Genomic DNA, 19415 nt, shown 5'->3' with positions numbered 1-19415 from the left:
TGAAATATAATCCATTCTAAATTATAGATTTTTTTATAAGAGCTTTTTTTCAAGCATTGAAAGATTCATGCATTTCCTGCATATACCGATACTGAAGGATAAAGTTAACTATGCCAAATGTATGTACTAATCAACTCAATTTTCTTCCTTAACCAGACCAGTGACCAGAAGCAATGTATCGAACGAGCTCAGCAAAATAACCTTATCCCGATAAGCTTATCACGCAAAAAATAAAACCGACACAACGTCCAAACGATGCCACTAACAAACAGTGACCCTTGTGCCCAGTTGTGGATCGATTTTTTCGTCTCTTCCTGTGCTTTTGCCTTTACCGAACTTGGTTAACTTTAGCTGTTTTCCGATTGGAATTGAATTACTACAATCGTACCGTTTGCCATCATCGTCTGGTCGCGTACCGTCTGTCGCTGTGATTGGATTTCATTTCCGATGGGGAAGACGAATGCCAAAGAATCTTTGAGTTTTCGTTTTTCTTCCTACTAAACTTCAATTGAAGAGGAATTTTCGGGTTTTCCGAGATAAGGAACTTCCTGCAAAAGAATGTTTTTGTGCAGTGGGTAGAGCTCGTTATGCGGTACATCGTTCATCGTTGTGACCACAATGGATCGCGTTTTATGTGTTATTCGTTCGATTTGTAGTTTTCTTGTGCTTATCCTGTTTAGATCGTTTTTTGTATTTGTTTTCAAAGAATGTTTTATATATGTTCTCGAGGTTATCGTGTCAGTTCATATACTTCTTGAAGGAATTTTCAAAATGAAACTGAATAAAAAGATAAATAGAACTTCCCAAACATTGGCTTCCCAAAACAGTGACTTACTTCCCTCGTCTACTTATGCAACAATACGTACCCTCCAAAGAAAGAAAGTTACTTAAGTCGTCTTGCGTTGAGTTTCACCCGGGCCAGTCGTCAAAACTAGTCAACCAAAGACAAAGCATATATCACCCTCATCCACCTAACGCATTCCAGCACCAGATGAAAAGTTTGTCTTTTTTACCCGATGTACCTTCACAAAATCTTACCGCATGAGAAGGATTATCCTTCTTGCGGATGGAAACTCAAACATCCAAAAATCACTCGACTGGAATACTCAAACTTTTTCGATATTATCTTCGGCCTCGGACAATATTACTCGGGAGAGCATAACACCAGGAAATGTATCATGCACCTTTGTCAGTTAAGACGCGAGAATTTCGGACTAGTAAGCATGGTGAAGAACCAACCGTCCAGTGGAAAGTTTTGCCGCTGCGGTTCAGGGTTGATCCTATTATATGTGGTTTTGCTTTGGTGAAGCGGTAATTTTAGCAAGTGGAAGGCAGAATTACCTTAGATGATGTTTTTTTATAACCATAATATCTAAACGGCATTAAACAGTTAACATGAAGTGAAGTGAGGCTAAATATAGTATGTGTATATTATATGTTTATATAATAGGAATACCACACATATATTTAAAAGTCACACAACACAATTGAAGATTTGCTTAGGTTTTGGATGAGTGGATGTTTGTTTATTTTATTTTTTTAAGAAATATACTTTCTGTAAACTTCTATGAATACTAATGAGCTGGTCAATTTGCTGCCCAAAAACTTTGATTCCAAAATGGTGCATATTTTTCACAGGATGAACATAACTGTTGGCAGATAAATTTGCTGGGCCATGCATTCACATACGCTTTAGCCATTTCTGACCTTCCTTGAATTTTGTTCTAATTTTCTTTTGTTTCCTTTAGCGGGTTTGTGTGCCAATCCGTTCGCAACTGGTCGTTTGAAAACTCATTTAAAAACACCCACTCCGTAACAGTAGAGAAAAAGTATGTAAAATATTTATAACTCTCGGCTGTGTGTTGATCCGTTCCAAACACAGTACTGAGCTTCAACTAGAAACCGTACCTAAAATTATTCAAACAGAAACAGATGCTGTTCAATGGGAAACCCGGCAAAATAAAACAAAACAGAAGCAAACAAAGAACCACCGTGGTCATGAGTACTCGGTGAATCCAAAGTTTCCATAAAGTGAGCTTTAACGCCTCTCCATTATGTTCGGGGTCCTGGATTGGATGGTTGAAAATTTGGCAAACAAAATACACCCACATACCAAAAAGGAGAAGCTGATGCTTTTGCTACGACCTCACCTGGTCCACCTGGACCACCAGTTATGAATAATTTAATCTTAACCATTTCCTTTTCGTCAAGTAATGTTTTACAAAAAAATAGAACCGAATCTTTTCCAAAATAAAATGAACCTTTTTACCAATGCATGGAGAAGGTATAAAGGGGTTGACTTTTGGCAATTCTATTCTGCTAACTGTACCTTTTTCTAGTCTAATTTATGAGTGTTTCAGAAGGTAAAATTTTAATGGAAAAAGGGAGGGGATGGGAGGAGGCGGGAATTAAATGAATTCGTGGAAGTTGCCAGCATCAAACAGAGCTTTAAGCGCACTTCGGTATAGATACTTTACGGTCCTTCACAAACTGATGAATTATTTATGGAACTGTTTGTAAGGAAGGTTCATCATAGAGGATCTAGATATAATTACAATACAAGGCATCTCATGTATACAATACCTATATTGATTGTTCTAACTTTGTCTTAATTGATTGAACAATTAATCATGGATTGAGATCGAACACTTATCTTTCATGAAATTTAATTGTTGTAGAACTCCATTTGAAGCGAAAGTTTTCTCGTATTCACTATACATTCTTTTCTCATATTTACTGTACAAAGCCTAAAACCGCGACACATTATCAATCAGCTTACGATAAAAAAACAAAATCCTTAAATAATAAAAATCTTTCCCAATGTGAGAAAGATCGATATGAACTTAGTTCTTGGAAATCCGGTTCAGTAATTCTCGATATCGCCTACCGAATCTCATGAATGATTGATGTGATAAATGGTGAATCGTAAACCATACGCCAGTAAAAAGATTTATTGTGCCTTATGGAGCCGCTTTTGTCATGCACGTTGCATAACTTCAGGTGTCTCTGAATGTGTGTTGATCCCTAAAAATCATCTTTTCCCTATGATTTATCAATTTACGCATGCACGCATACTTGTTCCAGTAGGCAGGTCTTTTCCATTCCCGAACCACGAAATTGTGGCCGAAATTACGGAAAAGCTCGATCGGTGGTCACAATATGCTCGCGTTACGAACACGAACATGCTCCGCCATCGTATTGTACTTATTTGTACTGCATTCGTACAATAATCCATCGTTTACGCATCGATGCCGATATGCATGCATTCCTGTTACACCGAATCACGGTAGGCGACTGCGGCATATTTGTTTTCTCTATAACCCAGTAATCTGCACCGTGACGTACATTGCAAAATCAAATCGCAAGCTTTACAGCATTCGTAACTGTGTATGTGCTAAATTTCGCTGTAAACAGTGGAAATTGTTTGAAGAGTGTTTGCATTTATGTGAGTTTGTGCGTATGGTTAGGTGCGCATGTTTCCCGAAATTTCGACACGGCAGAAAGGTGGATAACATCGAAACACCCATGTTCCCAGTTTGACAGTGATGCGGATTGTAAACTAATTCAATTTCCTCCCCAGTTCTGTGGTTTTTGAGCCGCTAATAGCCAAATACTAGTCGGGTAAACGACGAGCAAGTATGGTGGTATTGAGTCGTAATCAATTTTATTGCAAAACCGGCTTCGGCTTGTTTGACTTCAATCAGGTCTTGGTGGTGGCAATTTTCGCACGAAAATTTATTACGAATACACGAACGTTCAATTTTGAATCGATCACCGAGTTTCTTCATTTAATGTTAAATAAAAGGTTGGAGCTATTTTGAATCTTCTATTCTAAACGATTTTGAACGCTTAGAAGCGTTGCTCATAATTTTGAATACAGATAAGTTGTGGACATAGCAGTTTTGGAGTAAAGCTTTGGGTAACTGACGTTTTATAAATAATAATTACGCATATGTTTATGGTAGACGAGTCATCGATGTCGTGCATTAGAGTTGAATTTTCCATTTCATTTGTAACAAAAGACATACAATTAAAGTACATTTTCATGATAATGCCATCATATGCCAATATCCATAACTGTGCTAAGCATTTAATGGGAAGTTATGGTAATTTTATTCACTACAAATACACAGCATCCTTAACATACGCCTTAAAAGTACTTCGCTTTTCAGTACATTCATTCGGTTCGTAAAATGCGCTGAATTTTCATACAATACAAGAGCACTGCAGCTTGAAACTGTCAGCATACCCATAATGGGGGATCATTTTTTCCGATTAAGAGATACTTAAAATGGGCGACCGTATGTTGCCAAAACATCCTACGCCACTTGAACCATTTGCATCAAGTTGCTGAAGCAAACGAGCATTTGATATTCATTTCCAACATTCGGCGCCTGAAAATAGGCAATCCAATAAACAGACAGCGAACGTGTGCTTTCGCAAAGAAACAATACTGCAGTTTCGCCATGAAGTAACAGATTGATGTTAATTTTTCACTATTAGCTCACAGCTCAGTGATCAACACCGGAAGGAGGAATCGTCTGTATCGGTAGACGACCCAGTTCTATCCATATCAAATTCCGGTTGCCGAGATTCACTCGATGAGAAATTAATGAGCGAAAACGATACCTTCCACGACGCAGATCCGAAACCCAGCGGGAATGATGAATCTAATGAACGGCACACGGTGTCGATGGTGATGTTTATGAGCCTCCGTCTCGGTTCTGGAGAAATTGCAGGACCAACCCCAAGGGATCCGACCGCACGATTAGTCGATGAAGCATAATGATGAATTACTGGCGACCTCTCAAACCGCCGCGCCAGACCGAAACCAAAGGGGCTCGTCCAGTCATCACAGTTCCTAGTGATTTGTGAATCAATAAATCTGTTATCAATAAGTAAGCGCGAAGGAAATGCTTCCTAGCAGATACTACTTTCCGACAGTACTATGCTTCATTGGTTGTGTGCCTGTTACCATCTGCCTGTTTTTCGGGCTCTCCGTACAGTCCATTATCCTTCAAAGGAGAGTCCCAAAACGGAACGAGTCAATTGCTTCATTTGTAAACATGATTGAAACCGTTCCGGAGTGGTTTTGCTTTGTTGGATCTCTTCTAGCGGTTTGTAAAATCGAGTGCAAAATCTAATGCCTTCGTTCATTTGCAGTGAGTGGGTGTGATCGCTGCAAGAGGAAAGAAGGACGAAAGCTAACGAGTGGCTGATAAATATTTATTCCCCCGGACATACGGTGCCAAAGGAAAAGCGGAAGTCCGTCGTTGGCCCATTAGCGTTAGTTGAAGGGCACTGCTCGGTGTTCGCTAAATGCCGGCATGAAAGTGGGATTTGTTATGCAAATTTTCGCATTGATTGAATTTTGCGGTTGAGAGGAGAGAGAGACAGGGAGTTTAAGCTTTCCGAACAAGAAGCAGCTACTTCCGGTGGCCGTTGTGTAGGCGAAGAGCGTCAACCAAGTGCCTCTGGTACTAAGTACTTACTTTAAGTGTGTCAAAATATTTGTTGAGTGGTTTATTTTCCTACGATAGAACAGTTATTAATTTTCTTTGTTGATCAAAAGAAGAGCATCAGATTTTTATATGTAGTAGAATGGTTTCCTAACCTTTTTTTCGGGAACATAAATTTGCGTGATGGATTACACGGCTATTTTCGTTCCTTGGATAATGTAGTAGAGAGAAAAAACGATCATTCTTGCCATGATTTGCTTTCTATATATCACTAAAAATCCATCAGATATGCTCGATTAGATTCTTCCTCCATTTGAGCAAAAAATGCCATAGAAAATGTGTTAAACCCTGTCGTCGTCATTCGTTTCCTCGAGCAGTTTGTCGTACCCCCATCGGGCAATTGTGATAGAAAAAATAATAAAGATAATAGGCACAAGCAAAATTGATCACCCCGAATAGCGCAAACAGCCGCTTGGCGAACAAACAATCGTTGCAAACATATTCAAACATTCATCTTCGTTCTGCTTCGAAAGACGTTAAAATAATCGAGGAAATAATTGGTTCTTTTCCAGAACGTAATGGTTCTACTGTGTGCTTGTGATAGGTGAGGGATTAGACAGGAAGTCAAATATATGATGATCTTCTGTCTGTACAGTGGTGAATCTAACGGTAGGCGGAGTAGACGGCAGCATAGGGCCCTGTCGGTAAGGGGGCCTCGAAGAAGGGAAATGTGTATGAATCTTGGTAGCAGAAGAAAACCTTTCGTCTAGCCACGGCACACTCGCCAACACGGTAGTTTGGGAAAGGGGCCCCGTTTCTAAATAACTGATTGCCACATGATCGAACTAATGCTCCTTTAAAGCGTTTTCTTACTGATCACAACAGATATCTTCCTATCATTTTATCATTTCCAAAAGCACACTGTCAATATGTACCAAGTTACAGTTCAGTTAGCTTAAAGGCATGCTTTACCAAATGTTTAAAATTCAGAAATATGTTGATTTTTTGCTATGTGCAACATTGTTCCAACGTAAAAATATATATTATTCATATTACATTATATTTCCAATGTGCTATAAATGGTTTCATTGAGATTTGTTCCATCAAATCGTGCGCTGTCAGCCTTTTTCTCCTCATGATCGTCAGTATGAACAGCGTTTCTCTTCGTTCAACAAAGGGTCAATAAGAAAGATGAGTGTTTAATGAAATGATTGCATTTTGTTCGCACGCGATAATGCATTTATCGACTTGACCAATCTGTTCCGATCTTTCCTGGGACGAGGTACGGTCGACTTCTTGTGCAGACAAATGAAAGCTAAGCTCAAGGGATTTTCCAATACTACGCTCAAGAAGCTTTTCTTGCTTTTCTGTATTTTCAACTCTTTCTAATAACTTTCAGCACGTTGGTTCATACCGTTTTCTTTTTCCTCTCCTACTTCCGAACGTACAATCTCTTTTGTTTTCCGACACTCATATCCATTTTGGGTGCCAAATGTAAAAAATATATGTTGCCACCCTGAACGCTTTTCAACAGTTTTCGGTTCGTTAACTGTTGGAGCTTGTCCAGCCCTGTTCCAGGCAAAATGGAAGAAAGTCTATAATTCACCACTCATCGCTGGCACTATCTTGAGTGTATTTTTTACCGTTCAAACCATCACTACTGCTCTTCTTGTCTTTTCTTCCTTTGTTTGTTTGTTTCCCGTGGATAAGAGCGAACGCTCGGCACGCACACTTACCGTACCATGCTTGGTGAAATAATTGTACGTATTGGTTCGTTTCACTTTTTGGCAATGTTCCATTCCATATTTTTCTTTCCCCTCTGCTGCTTGCCAACAGTTGTCTCCTTGGCTAACGGCAAAGCGCATCCCGATGTAAATCTTTCATGTGCCGACCGCACCAACCACGGAAATCCATTTCCGATTGCGTACTGACCCCGATAATGTGCGCTCGTCAGGGCGGGAAAATGCCGGAGAAAATTCTCCTTGCCGGAAAACAATATTTATTGCAAGAGTGCATCAGTGGTTTTTGGGTGTGATATTCTTTGCCCGACTAAGAAAGCACTGCTTCTTTCTTGGCACACGATTTCACATTGGGAGTGGCCAACTCTTCCTGTTGAATGATTTAGATCGCTTTTCGTTCTATTGCAAATTTATTTCATCCAGAGAAATTTGTGAAAGAAGCTAAACTTGTGGTATGAAATATCATGATTATAATAAAATAATTTATTTCAATCTTGAAAACTTGTTTATCTTTAAACCAAACATGTAGTTTATTACTAGTTACCATCATCAATACTTAATATTTATCATTATATTAACGAAGAATTAAAGTAAAAAAAAATTTGAAATCAAACAGTCGGACCTTCCTTAGACCGAATCCGAGTTCAATATTAACATCCATGGATATGATTCGCTCCGATCCCATAGGCACACTGAACACAAGTTCGTCTGTTTGTCGAACGCCCTCTTTAGAATGTAAGAAAACACTCTTACTCGGGCAAAATAAATAAGTTCCCGGTGCCACTAGCCTGCGGCGTTAATCCTTTTATCCTATCAGCTATTCCCGGCACGTCCTTCCTGTTCCTTCCCTCCAACATTCCAGACAAGAAGCCACCGTTCCCCGCTGATCAGCAAAATAAACATAATCAAACAAGTATGTGAAGAATGGGTAATAGTCCTTCCGGCCGGGACCAAAGCACTGGACCCATGTGTAGCCTTGGACACACCAGCATAAGGTAAAAAGGTCCCTTTTTTGTTTTTGTTCATTGCCCTAGGTGTATGTACCGTGATGATGAGAAATCCATTTCCTCGCTTACGTTTCTCATCACTCTGTGAAAAAAGTTCAAATGAAAAGGGCACGCCATAGTACGAAAGGACAAAAATCGATATCACCTCGCCATGCACTTTTATGCCAACGTTTTAGCGAGCGCATTTCCGGATGGTCCCCAGTCTCGTGATCGTGGGTGTGACTTTAATTTACCCCCTTTTTCTGGTGGTAACGAAAAAGAAAACCACCATCGTCAGCTTAATTACCCCTATGTATGCAGACTCACCGCGACAGACCGGGGTATGTCTGTCTAATGCAGTGTTTTACCATTTTCTGTTTGATTCTATGTCTCGACTGCTGGCAGTGGCCGTAGTTGAATTCGCATACGAATGTGTTTCATTTTCACTTTCAACCATGTGAACAAGGCGGTCTCACTGATACCCTCAGGGAATTAAGAGTGACACAATAAACAGGGTGGGTAGAATTGAAGAATCCTCACTGCAAACGGAATAAAACGAAAAGAATGCAAAATAGGGCAACACGAACGAATAACCATTGTCGAACCTCTGAAACAACCCGCATGTTTTAATGGCCCAAGGTGAGCTGGGCGAGTGAATCGATTCTAGAAGAGGATTAGTTTTAATTTGAATTACCAACCGGATCATCTTATTTAAAATGTAGTTCCAGTGTTACTCGATTTCAGGATTGAAAGTTTATAGCATCTACAGAAATAAATCGTGTCACACGATTAAACCGTAATAATCAACCTAGTATCCCTCTGAGGATTTTCTTTGATAAAAATTATGTCTTTGTCTTTGTTGATAAAAATTATCAACTGATAAAAAAACCACTAGAAGTAAATTTAAATTGAAGCATCACCATTTTAAGTAGCATTTTTTGCATTTTGAGACGCTTCAATAAAATCATTTACAATCCCAAACATCAGATTAAACTTTAGGTAACTCTAGATAATTCCTAGAATTTATATTCGGATAGAATTCCCAGGTGAATTTCTTCCGGATTTGAGCCTCTTTCCTCTTCATAGATCGTATCCCTCAATGTATATTCAAAACAAAGGGGGTTTGGAATGTTGGGTTTAAAATGCGTACTAACAGTAAATGTCCGAAAATTGAAGTTGTTAGCCGTACGTGATTCAAATTGGCAGATCCGGGCAGAGAACACACCAAGCATACAAGGTTCGGACCGTACCGTCACCGTTGACACTCGAGCCTTCAGAGGGTTGTCGTGTTATGTACCCTTCGACCGCACACAGCCACACAACCTGATACAAGTGTAGGTCCCGGTCCATTTTTGATGACAGGGTGGTTTGGTAAAGGTTTTGCTCACACCAAAAACCCACTCAGAACCCATTCAGAGAAGCGAGACGTTTTAACGCTTGAAATATATTTGATTTACGGTAAAAGCTCTGAACAGCTCTTGACCACCGAAATGCCGTGAGGAGAAAACCCCAGGTGGTAGACTGAGACGTTAGAACTTACACGGATATCACGTACTACATCGAACATTGGTCAGTCAACCGATTAGAGGCTTACCTAACCTTCTGCTTCTTAACTCGGTTGCCAGGAAGTGTGATGCTGTTGGCTAAAAGTTGCTCCAGTGCTGTTGTTAGAATGCCTGTGCCTTCTCACATAGAAAAGTATGTATACCCAGGTGACTTTCTCATTTGTCCTGAATCATTGTTAGAGGTTTCTCGCTTACACATACACACAACTCGTATCACACAGGACTCAATAAGACTGATTTTCCCACGGGTCAGAGGACTGTGTTTGAGAAGCGATATTTCCTACACCAGTACAGCATCTTATAACTTGTTCCAAAATCTCAAACTCAGTACCCTGAGTGACGCGTACGATGGGCGGTGATTATCATGCAATAATTCATTGTTGGCATTGCTGCTCGAAAAAGAACCTGCATGACATTATTTCTGTGCTGGGGCAAAAGTGGTTCCTCTTCCATCGGCCGGTCACATCGACTCTTCAATTACCCACAAGCAACTAGGAAGCACAATTTTGGAAGGCAAAGTGCACGAGTAACCATTCTCATGGCGTGCAAGACGATGGTACAGAAGAGGACTTCTCCAATCAAACGCTTCGATGGACATCTGCTCCGAGTAGCTGGTAACCGAGCCTGAGGGGTTTTATGTTAAGCAAACACATAAGTTATGCCTTGATTGGACCACATTTTTCAATCACTTCTCGGACGTTGGTTTATGTTCCCCCACTAGAAGCAGCAGCGAAAACGTCGTCCTCGCTTTTGTGGAAAAGGCTCCACTCGATGAAAATGGCCGAAATCAATCAACAAGCCTTTCGGGCATTCTTGAAGAAATCAATCAAGTCCAACCAAGAGCATAACAAACGCTGGTATTGCTCTTTGGAGGTGGGGGGTAAATTATTGAATAGCTTATTGAGGAGCAATCGGAGCGACAAAAGAGACTGCTATGAAGTAAAAGATTTCACTCACTGAGGTGAATATTGTATATTTGAGTTGTACCATGCAGAAAAGCGTAAAGATTTCTTTTTCTCTCTCTCTTTTTGGCTTTTAACGACCTTACAGGTCACGCCGGTCATTTCTGGCTTACTAGACTTATTTTTACCACGTAGCCGGATAGTCAGTCCTTTCTACGGGGAACGGTCCGGATGGGACTCATTCAAAGTTTTTTTGTACATACTATTTATTAAAAACTAATGTCATCAGGATTTTTCAAACGAGAGCAAGCATAGAATTTGTAATTTATATAGCAATCTGTTATAAGAATTTAAGATTCTTCACGGTTCACTTTAACTTGGAAACATTCTTATATTTTTTGAGAACGAAGGATCTGGCGTCAAACTGAATGCAGTTGCATTTGCTTTGACTGCTTCCTTCCCAATCATATTTTACAAATGACTATGCAAAATGTCTGGCATTTTCATAAAAGACAATGACGGTGAATTTATTTCCTAGTGCAACATGCTTTTTTGTCGTATCGCCGAGAATTGACTCGAGAAGATCGTACGCTTCAACATCACATAAAGCGCTGCAGAATGGACGAAGGCAAACGACAGCTTTGCACTATGATTTACTTCACTTCCTTCTAGCGGGCTTTGCTCTATTTGGCGGTGACATTTAATTGTTCCTTGTAGAATGTTATGAACGGAAAACCCGTCCCATGGACGGCAGCGAAAATTAATCACTGGTAGCTTCAATGCTTCTTTCTTCCCAGTATCTGTCCGGGTTTTGTCAACCTGTACTTAACATGGAATTTCAGAATTCAATCATGCCTTTCTGACGTATGATTCAATATCCGATTCCACAAAAGATGTTAGAATACAGAAAAAAAATCGTTTCCTGTCTTGTGGTAATCCAACCCCATCTGAGGGTCGGAATAGTATGTTTGGTGGGGCACCGAAGTGTCCGACCTTCCTGATAATCATAATCCATTGGCCAATATTTAGACTTTTTCTTCGTCGAAAAACACCTTCAAACTGAATTCGAGTGACTAAATGACCAGGACTTGACTAATAGACAAGGGAAATTATAATAAAGAGCAAAGCACAGCAAGAAAAGAAAAACAAACGAAACAAACGGAAATTAATGATCTACCCTTTTAAGTTTGCTTGAAAGACTTGTCTTTAATGCTTTTTTTGTAATTGAAGAGAAATACTTCTCTTTTATCTGTAGAAAAAGGCATAATTAAAATTTTACTCATAACGAAAAGTTTTGTGTCACTATAAGATATTTTTTCCCGGCTTGCTGGTTTATTAGCGACAAAATTAACATAAAAATAAAATGAAAATGAAAATATTGCTGCAAAACATTTCCTTCAAATGAATTTTATTTTATAAAATGTATTAATTCGATGGAACAACTGATAAACACGTTCAAGGACACAAAACCCATGTTCTTCAACTGAGTATACGCTCTTTTTCTGTGAAAAAGTTTTTTACAATAAAATTAAGCAATTTCATTACCGTTTAATGCAATCACTCTCACATGTCAATCAACGCAGTATTGTATTGATTGCATCATCTAGAATTGAATCGATAATTGCGATATGTACAAAACACGACGTCAAAGCTAAACAATTGGAAGGAACTAATCACCTTGTCAGCCAATGATGACTTACTAGAGCAGATCTTTTCCGATACGTAGAGAAAGCAATCACAAGAAAAGCGCTCAACTTGGTATCGACAGTTTTTTTTACTATCATCATTGGTTGAACTATTCGATTGCTGCGAACGGTCTCACAAACGATAGCGATCGATTGCAGTCGAGTGGTGGAGCAATCCTTTCGAGTCGGGAGAAAAGCAAAAGCCTCTTTCTTGCCCAGGGGATTGCTTTCAGAGTAAACATTTGTCGTTCAATTTTCCCTCCGAAAGAAATCAACCATCTCGAACCAGGTTTGAGGCGTCTAGACAGGGCTATGAAATTTGCATTACCATCGGAATGTGAAAGTTCCCGGAAATGGCAGTGGAAGCACCAGTTACCATTCGAGTAGCCTGGAACTGCAAATAGAAAACTGGGAAATGGAATTGTTTGAACTCACTGGAACTCGTTTTCTTGTACAACGGACCGCAAAATCCTCCCGCTGGGAGGACATCGAACAGTGGAAGAGAATTTTTACCATTTCTCAAAGGAGTTCGATGGAAAACTATTTTTCACTTTCCACACCGTATACGGTAGAGAACGAAATGAAAACTCGAACGGTTCAAGCGATCATTTGTCATCATTCGAGAGTTGACATTTTTGCCGCATTTTTATCATCACTCCTTCAGCAGAGCAATTTGTGTCCCACGAATACAGCGCGTGTCTCTTATGAAGAAGTAAAATTCTCACTGCAGCAAACCAAAACAAAAAATCTCTTTCCAACGGCTTTTACTCTTTGCTCTCTCCACCACATACGCGGGCAAGTTGATAGTTTCAATTAATTTAATTAGTTTTACTTTTAATTTCCTTCTCCCCGGAGCTCGGATAGAGAAACGGATAATCACCACAACCGACACCGCAACATCGACGGCGTGTTGATGCCGCTTTGTGTGAGTGTCTGCCGGGGGAAAACGGCTTTTCCTCATAAATGCGAAATGCATCCTACTGGAAAAGAGCTCGAACGGTTGCGCACAATAATTAAGGCGACATCAGTTATTTTCTCGGATGCGATTTATCTCTTCAGCCCGTGCATCCGTGGGTCCCCTTAATGGGAATTTGGAGACGTACATTTTCCCAATGGTCGCTACTACCAGTCGTTGTACGTGTGCTCGGCGACGAAATACGCTACCTGTACGTGTGCCTTGTGTGTGTGCTCCTCGTACCACTGGTAAAAGTATTAACCCCTTACGAAAATGGATTTACGGACTAGAGCAGTACAGATGTTATAACTGCATCCCTTACGAGCTTTGCAGCCTGTGGCAAAAGTAGAGAAATCATTTGGAAGAAGCATTTGCTGATTCGCTATTTTGGAAGCTAAAAACTCACATACATACAAACGTTCAGGTGCGCTTTTTGCGACAAGATCAGCTACCACAAAACGTGTTTAATCTAAAAACACATCACATCTCAACGCGAGCTTCCGGTATCATCCCTCTCTGCTTACCAACCTTCTGACGGATGCAGTAAGGAGACGCGAATTTTTGCTACGTTCCAACAGAAGGCTTAGCATCCTGCTAGTCTTGCGACGCCTTTTGCAATTTCTTCGAGCTGTTATCGACGTTTTAAAATCTTTACTTTATCGTTCAAATCCATTAAATTTAATGAAAGTATATTCCATTCCTTATGCCTTCTGTTGTGCTTTGGGTGGATGATACTGTTATATGGTGCAATGCGCTTACGCTAACAGAAGTGTGATCGTCTTGATTTTATTAAACATAAAATGCATTTTATTTGCTTTGCACTGGAACTGCCTAATGAACGTGTTTGACAATTATATTTGAACTCAAAAAAGGCGTAAAATTTGATATTGTCGAAGTATGTTAAGTTTTTCTGTCCTATTTCAACGACCTATACAACGACTTGTTAGCTTTGGATTTTATTCACAGGCGGCTTTTGAAATATTTTTTTTTTTATTCATAAAGAACGGCCTGGCCGTATTGCTCTTTTGAAATATTACTATTTGTTTTAAATTACCAAAGATTCTGTTAAAAAAAGGTTCCATTGCGCAGGTTAATGACGATTAAATTATAACATGCTTAAAAAAGTGTATCGATCGTGTTCTGTATCCACGTGATAAATTTCTGTTTTAACCTTTTCAATTGCCTTATTTGTCGAGCGACGAATAATGCGATGTATTTAAACATGGGACGTATTCAGTCCATCAGCTTATTCACCATTTGGTACCATTTTCTCTTCGCATATGCTTAAAAGGCACGTTAAACAATTTGGGATGGCGTGGGAAATAAATTTTTAAAATTCGACAGCTTCAAGTTACTTTTTGTAGCGCCCAATACCGGGTGCACGGTATAAAGAATGAAAATACCAACAGAAAAACGTCCCAATAAATAATTCATGTACGTAATCCGTTATGTTCTCCCTTCGGCATTTTTGCCCTGATTGGCGGTATCCCTGTTGTTGGTGACACGGTAGTGGCCCGTCCTCCATCATCAGCATTTTATTGTTTGTAATTTGCTCTCTGTCATGCTTGGCCAGACGAAACTTTTTGCGGGGCGTTTTCGGTTGAAACACGGGGTAGGGAAAACCTCAAACGTCGGCAGAAACTTCGTCACCATTCCGGTTATAGGATGAATGCAGACTCAACCTTGTTCTCCCGACAGCTAATAGTTGCTAAAAGTTTAACAATCAATTTAATTGGATTTATGGTGTCTTCGGGATGAAATGAGTCTGCTACAAAGCGCAGGATAATGACGAGTTGCCATTTTGCTCATGAGCTAACCGAAGGAAGATTCATGTCGTTAAAGTTCTTCTTTATGAACGGTTGACCATCGAATTGGAGTATTAAAATTTAAAAAAATTATGAAACCAAGGGTAGTGTAATTGTCATCAAGACGATTGTCCGAAAAAGTTGCCCTCTGTTTACGCAGCATTCTATCTCCACCTAGATGGAAAATGCGGAAATATTCTTTTACCTTTTCTTATGCCACACCCACCTTTTCATCACTTCCATAGACACCAACAAAAATAGAGAGAGAAATTAGCATTAGCTGGAACAAAGTGAACGTTTTGCCATGAAAGGTGTGGTGCTACCACGTGCATATGCCACCGTTGGAAAGTAGCGACAGAAGTGAGTGGTACTGGCGACATTCAATTAGGAATGTTATTCAACGGTATCGCGAAAGGGAGAATATTAAGCAAAGACGGGGCTGCACCGAAATGGAAATGAATTCTAAGTATTTTTTGCTTAAGGTGACAGCTGCATTCAGGCAGCAAAATTAAAAACCGAACTGTGTTGGAATTTGTGGTGAAAAAGAAGATATAAAAACTGTTTTCCCTTGCATTTAAAATTAAATAATCCTCTAACAGGGTGGTGCACGGAATCATGCAACTGACAGGAAATTTAATAATAAAAAGTAAGTGGAATTGTTTGCTGTTGGATGGTTCACCAAAAGAAAATTATACTTCCTTAAAAAAATGTTTTGGATAAAAGTTTTTAAAGTCAGAGTTTTGGCAGAAACCATACAATTTCTTGAATTGTAATGCAGGCATCATTGCCCAATAATTCAAAAGTATCATCTATCTCCTTGCTGTTTTTATTCATTCTTCTCCGAGAGTGTACCAATCGACCAAACAACAGAGTTGGTCTATTATCAGCAGAGCAAGAAATGAAATCACCTCCAGCTATCGAACTCCTTAAAATCAACATCTTTCCCTCGACAAAAACCACAGCACTGATGGCCGGAAAATTGATTATCTCCGGGAGAAAAACATCTGCTACAACTTCCGACCGTAACAACAATGCCACTCCCGCTGGGTTCCACGATCGAGCTTTGCGGAGGGATTTTTTTATTTCGATTTCCTTTCAAGTACGTCCTAGGTCCTTTACAGCCCTGAGGGACAAAACACTTCCCAGTTTGTTTGAACTTTTTTCCACCAAGCAGTTTTACCCTTGGATAAACGTTTTTCCGTCACATGGCGTTCTGTTTTTTTTTTGTATGAAAGTAGGTAGTTTTAAAACAGACAAACGAAATCTTCACTTAAAGTTTACTGTGCTTACCGAAATGAAAAAGTGATCTTGAAGCTCAACTGTTTTCATTTGCTACGGTGATGCTTTTTTGCAACGCCCTTTTGATCACCCAAACCGGCCAAACAAAACTTCGATCTGAGGAGCAAAAAATCTCTAAAAAGGCTAGCATGGGAGACTGAATACTACTTGCCTGGATGAACGTTCGCTGACCGCCTCCAGAGAAGATGATAAATGATGATAATGATAACAAATTGATAACGGTGCGTAAACAGTTCTGTATCGTTCCCGGTTCAGGTTGTGCTATACAAAAGGATGATTTTGTCGCCTACCGTTTGTACGATGTGCCCGTTGAAGAGAACAGCTTTTTCAGTTTGAAACCCCAAAATTCTACAGACACATACACAATAGCAACAAAAAACATTCGAAAACATCCCGCGGGTGATTTTCCATTTTCTACGCAAAATGTGAGCAAAGGTTAACCGTGTGTTTTGCTGTTTTCTGTTCCAATCCGTGTTGTGCGACAGTGGTTTTCGGGATCTCGAGGTCATGCACTCCGGGAATACTGCCTGAAGGTACCATAAAACATACACTTAACGTCACACCACATCGACGGAGTGCTGTGAACAATCTGGCCTCCAGAAATGGCTTCATTTTCACCACAGGTTTATGGGTACAAAGCGACAAGATCCTGTGCCGTTTTCCAACGTTTCAACGTATCTTCAGCGTCTGTTCTGGTATTGTATGGTCAGTACACCGTACTGATGATGATTATAATTGTGGTGTGTTGTGGAATTGAACACTGCGCAATAATGTGCCATCAGCATCCCGTAAAAGTGGTGGTACTGTACGGATCTCTTCATTCCGAGAATTCCAGGCAAGCTTTTGCCTCACACCAAGGTTCGCATAAGCTCAGGAATGCACAACTTCACTCTGCCGTCGCCGGAAGGCGAAGTACGTACGTGTGATTTCACAACGATGACCTATGCAAAGCATGCAACCCAGGGAATGCAACCCGAACCACGAGACCATTCGTGCGCTGTGATCACTAACAAGAGCTTAACGAGAGTAATGAAGCACGCTGTGGAAGTGGGTGATCAAATCGGTCATAATGATAACCAGGCAACATTGTTTAAAACAGAAGATATAGTGGATGGTCAAATGATTGGTAGGGAGGAACGATAAGCAGACAGCAAAATTTCTGTCTTTGACCTGTGAACTAAAATAGCAACTTAGCTTAAAATATCACCATCACAGAATTCAGATTCGTTTAGGATCTTCTCGCTTTCACTGCCAATATGGTTGAATCATTAGAGGAAGGTATTAGCCGGGATGCGGAATGTAATATTTCGCCTGCAAATCTATCTCAATATCGAAGTGCTACTGTTGTGTGGTTCCTTTTCATTCTTATGAATGAAATTCATTGATCTTCGCCTCACGCTTGGTGTAAAGTAATTTTCATTTTTGATTGAATATGACGGAAGTTAACTGTTTCTTTATGGATGGAGAGTCAGAATCTTTTATCAATGCCTCCAGGTGGACAGAAAGTTCCTTACCATGTCTTTTGATGCACGTATAAAACCCACTTACACCCCCAGAGGGCAGGCTACGCTTCCAACACACGCACGCGAATTGAATGTGCTGACGCAAAGGGAAGCATAGGAAATTATGCCTAACGAAAGCGGAAACCTTCAGACACAAAGCTCAAAGGATCTCGCGTTGCTTCGGGCAGTCGGTGCGTACTGAAGGCTTTCAGTTGCAGAGAGAACGTGTCCAGAGTGTTGAGTTGTTGTATGTGCACGTTGTCCGGATATCTTCTTTACCGGTTTCGTTGTTTGGTACAAAACCTACCCCCAAGCAATCAGCGTAGTTAGTTCGTGTTTGTGTTTGATTCCGTCCCAGTGCGCATCAAGTCAATAATACTTGTGCTAATGCTTGTGTTTTTTCCGTCTTGCTTTCTGCTTCTTTTTCTCTCAGATTGCCTTCATCTGCAGTTGTACCGGGATTCGAAAGATCGATACAAAAATGGTCAAACAAAGGCATCACTCTCACTACAGCATTTTCTTGGCGTGGAGTCAGGCTTCACACTGGACAAGGAGTCCAACACGATAGCAATCATCTGCCAGGATGTAATCGTAGTCCTGGCATTCGATACCCGCGAAAGACTGATACAATGGCAGGTATGTTCCGGCAAGGCTTATTTGTTATTGTTTGGCATACGTAAAAGAACCTCTTTTGCATTATTGTTTTTAGGTTAAAATATCGAACAACCTCGGGGATGATCTCCAGTACCTGGTTCTGGTTTCATCGGCACCACCGAAAGCGAAACTATCCACCGGACCCGCCCGTATGCACATCCAGGACCATCGCTTCTGCCTCACAACGGGTGTTCCCCCCCGGTTGACAGGGTTATGGCAAATCGAGCATTTGAGGTGATTACTTTTTGGGTAAAGAACAACAGTTTCGTCAGAATCGTTAACATTTTCTTCCAATTTTTATCTTTCCATTCTAAATAGACGATACGGTGTGGTGGACAATCGGTTTTGCTTTGAGGGTGGCTCAAGTTGTGGGAAAGGCGAAGGACTATACGTTTTCGTAACTGATTTGGGTGAGGAAATTACGCATACTTTTAAGCTGGCATCGCAAGGTAAACTTGCCAGTAAAAAGCGGGCCACTGCGAGAAAAATTGCTGGTAAGTAGCCTTGTCACTTGATTTGTTTTGAGTTCTCGCTCATGAGACTTTCGTCTCTTATGATGATCATTGGTAATGTGTTTTCTTTGCGTTTGCATATATCAGCACTCGACAGTCCACGCAAAGGTGCGGAATCACGCTCGACGAACTACAACGACGAAATATGTACAGTGCACATCGAAAACTCAAGCTGCACCTGTCGGAATTCCTACTGGCCGTCAACTGAATCGCGCGATCTAGACAGCAACTATGGTTGTGGCGATACGGCTTCCGTTTCTGAATGTCATGACAGCATCAATGATTTAGATTCATTCCCGAGGTAAGTAAAGTTGGTAGATTGTAATTTTCTTGGAATCATCAAAGCTATCCT

The 19415-nt window shown here is 40.3% G+C and overlaps 1 protein-coding gene across 21 annotated transcripts in view; it reads left to right on the top strand.

The window, feature by feature from the left end:
- LOC125767427 (uncharacterized) overlaps nucleotides 1–19415 on the top strand; it is a 429126-nt gene that overhangs the window by 326052 nt on the left and 83659 nt on the right. For all 21 annotated transcript variants that reach the window (XM_049433982.1, XM_049433988.1, XM_049433993.1 and 18 more), the window contains 4 exons: nucleotides 18331–18533; nucleotides 18607–18785; nucleotides 18870–19045; nucleotides 19151–19364. In XM_049433982.1, coding sequence (XP_049289939.1) covers nucleotides 18331–18533; nucleotides 18607–18785; nucleotides 18870–19045; nucleotides 19151–19364 — 772 coding nt within the window. The remainder of the gene's footprint in view (nucleotides 1–18330; nucleotides 18534–18606; nucleotides 18786–18869; nucleotides 19046–19150; nucleotides 19365–19415) is intronic.

Source organism: Anopheles funestus, chromosome 3RL, assembly GCF_943734845.2.
Source record: "Anopheles funestus chromosome 3RL, idAnoFuneDA-416_04, whole genome shotgun sequence".
Classification (NCBI taxonomy): domain Eukaryota; kingdom Metazoa; phylum Arthropoda; class Insecta; order Diptera; family Culicidae; genus Anopheles; species Anopheles funestus.
The sequence above is the reverse complement of the archived record's forward strand: the minus strand, read 5'-3'. Positions and strand labels throughout refer to the sequence as shown.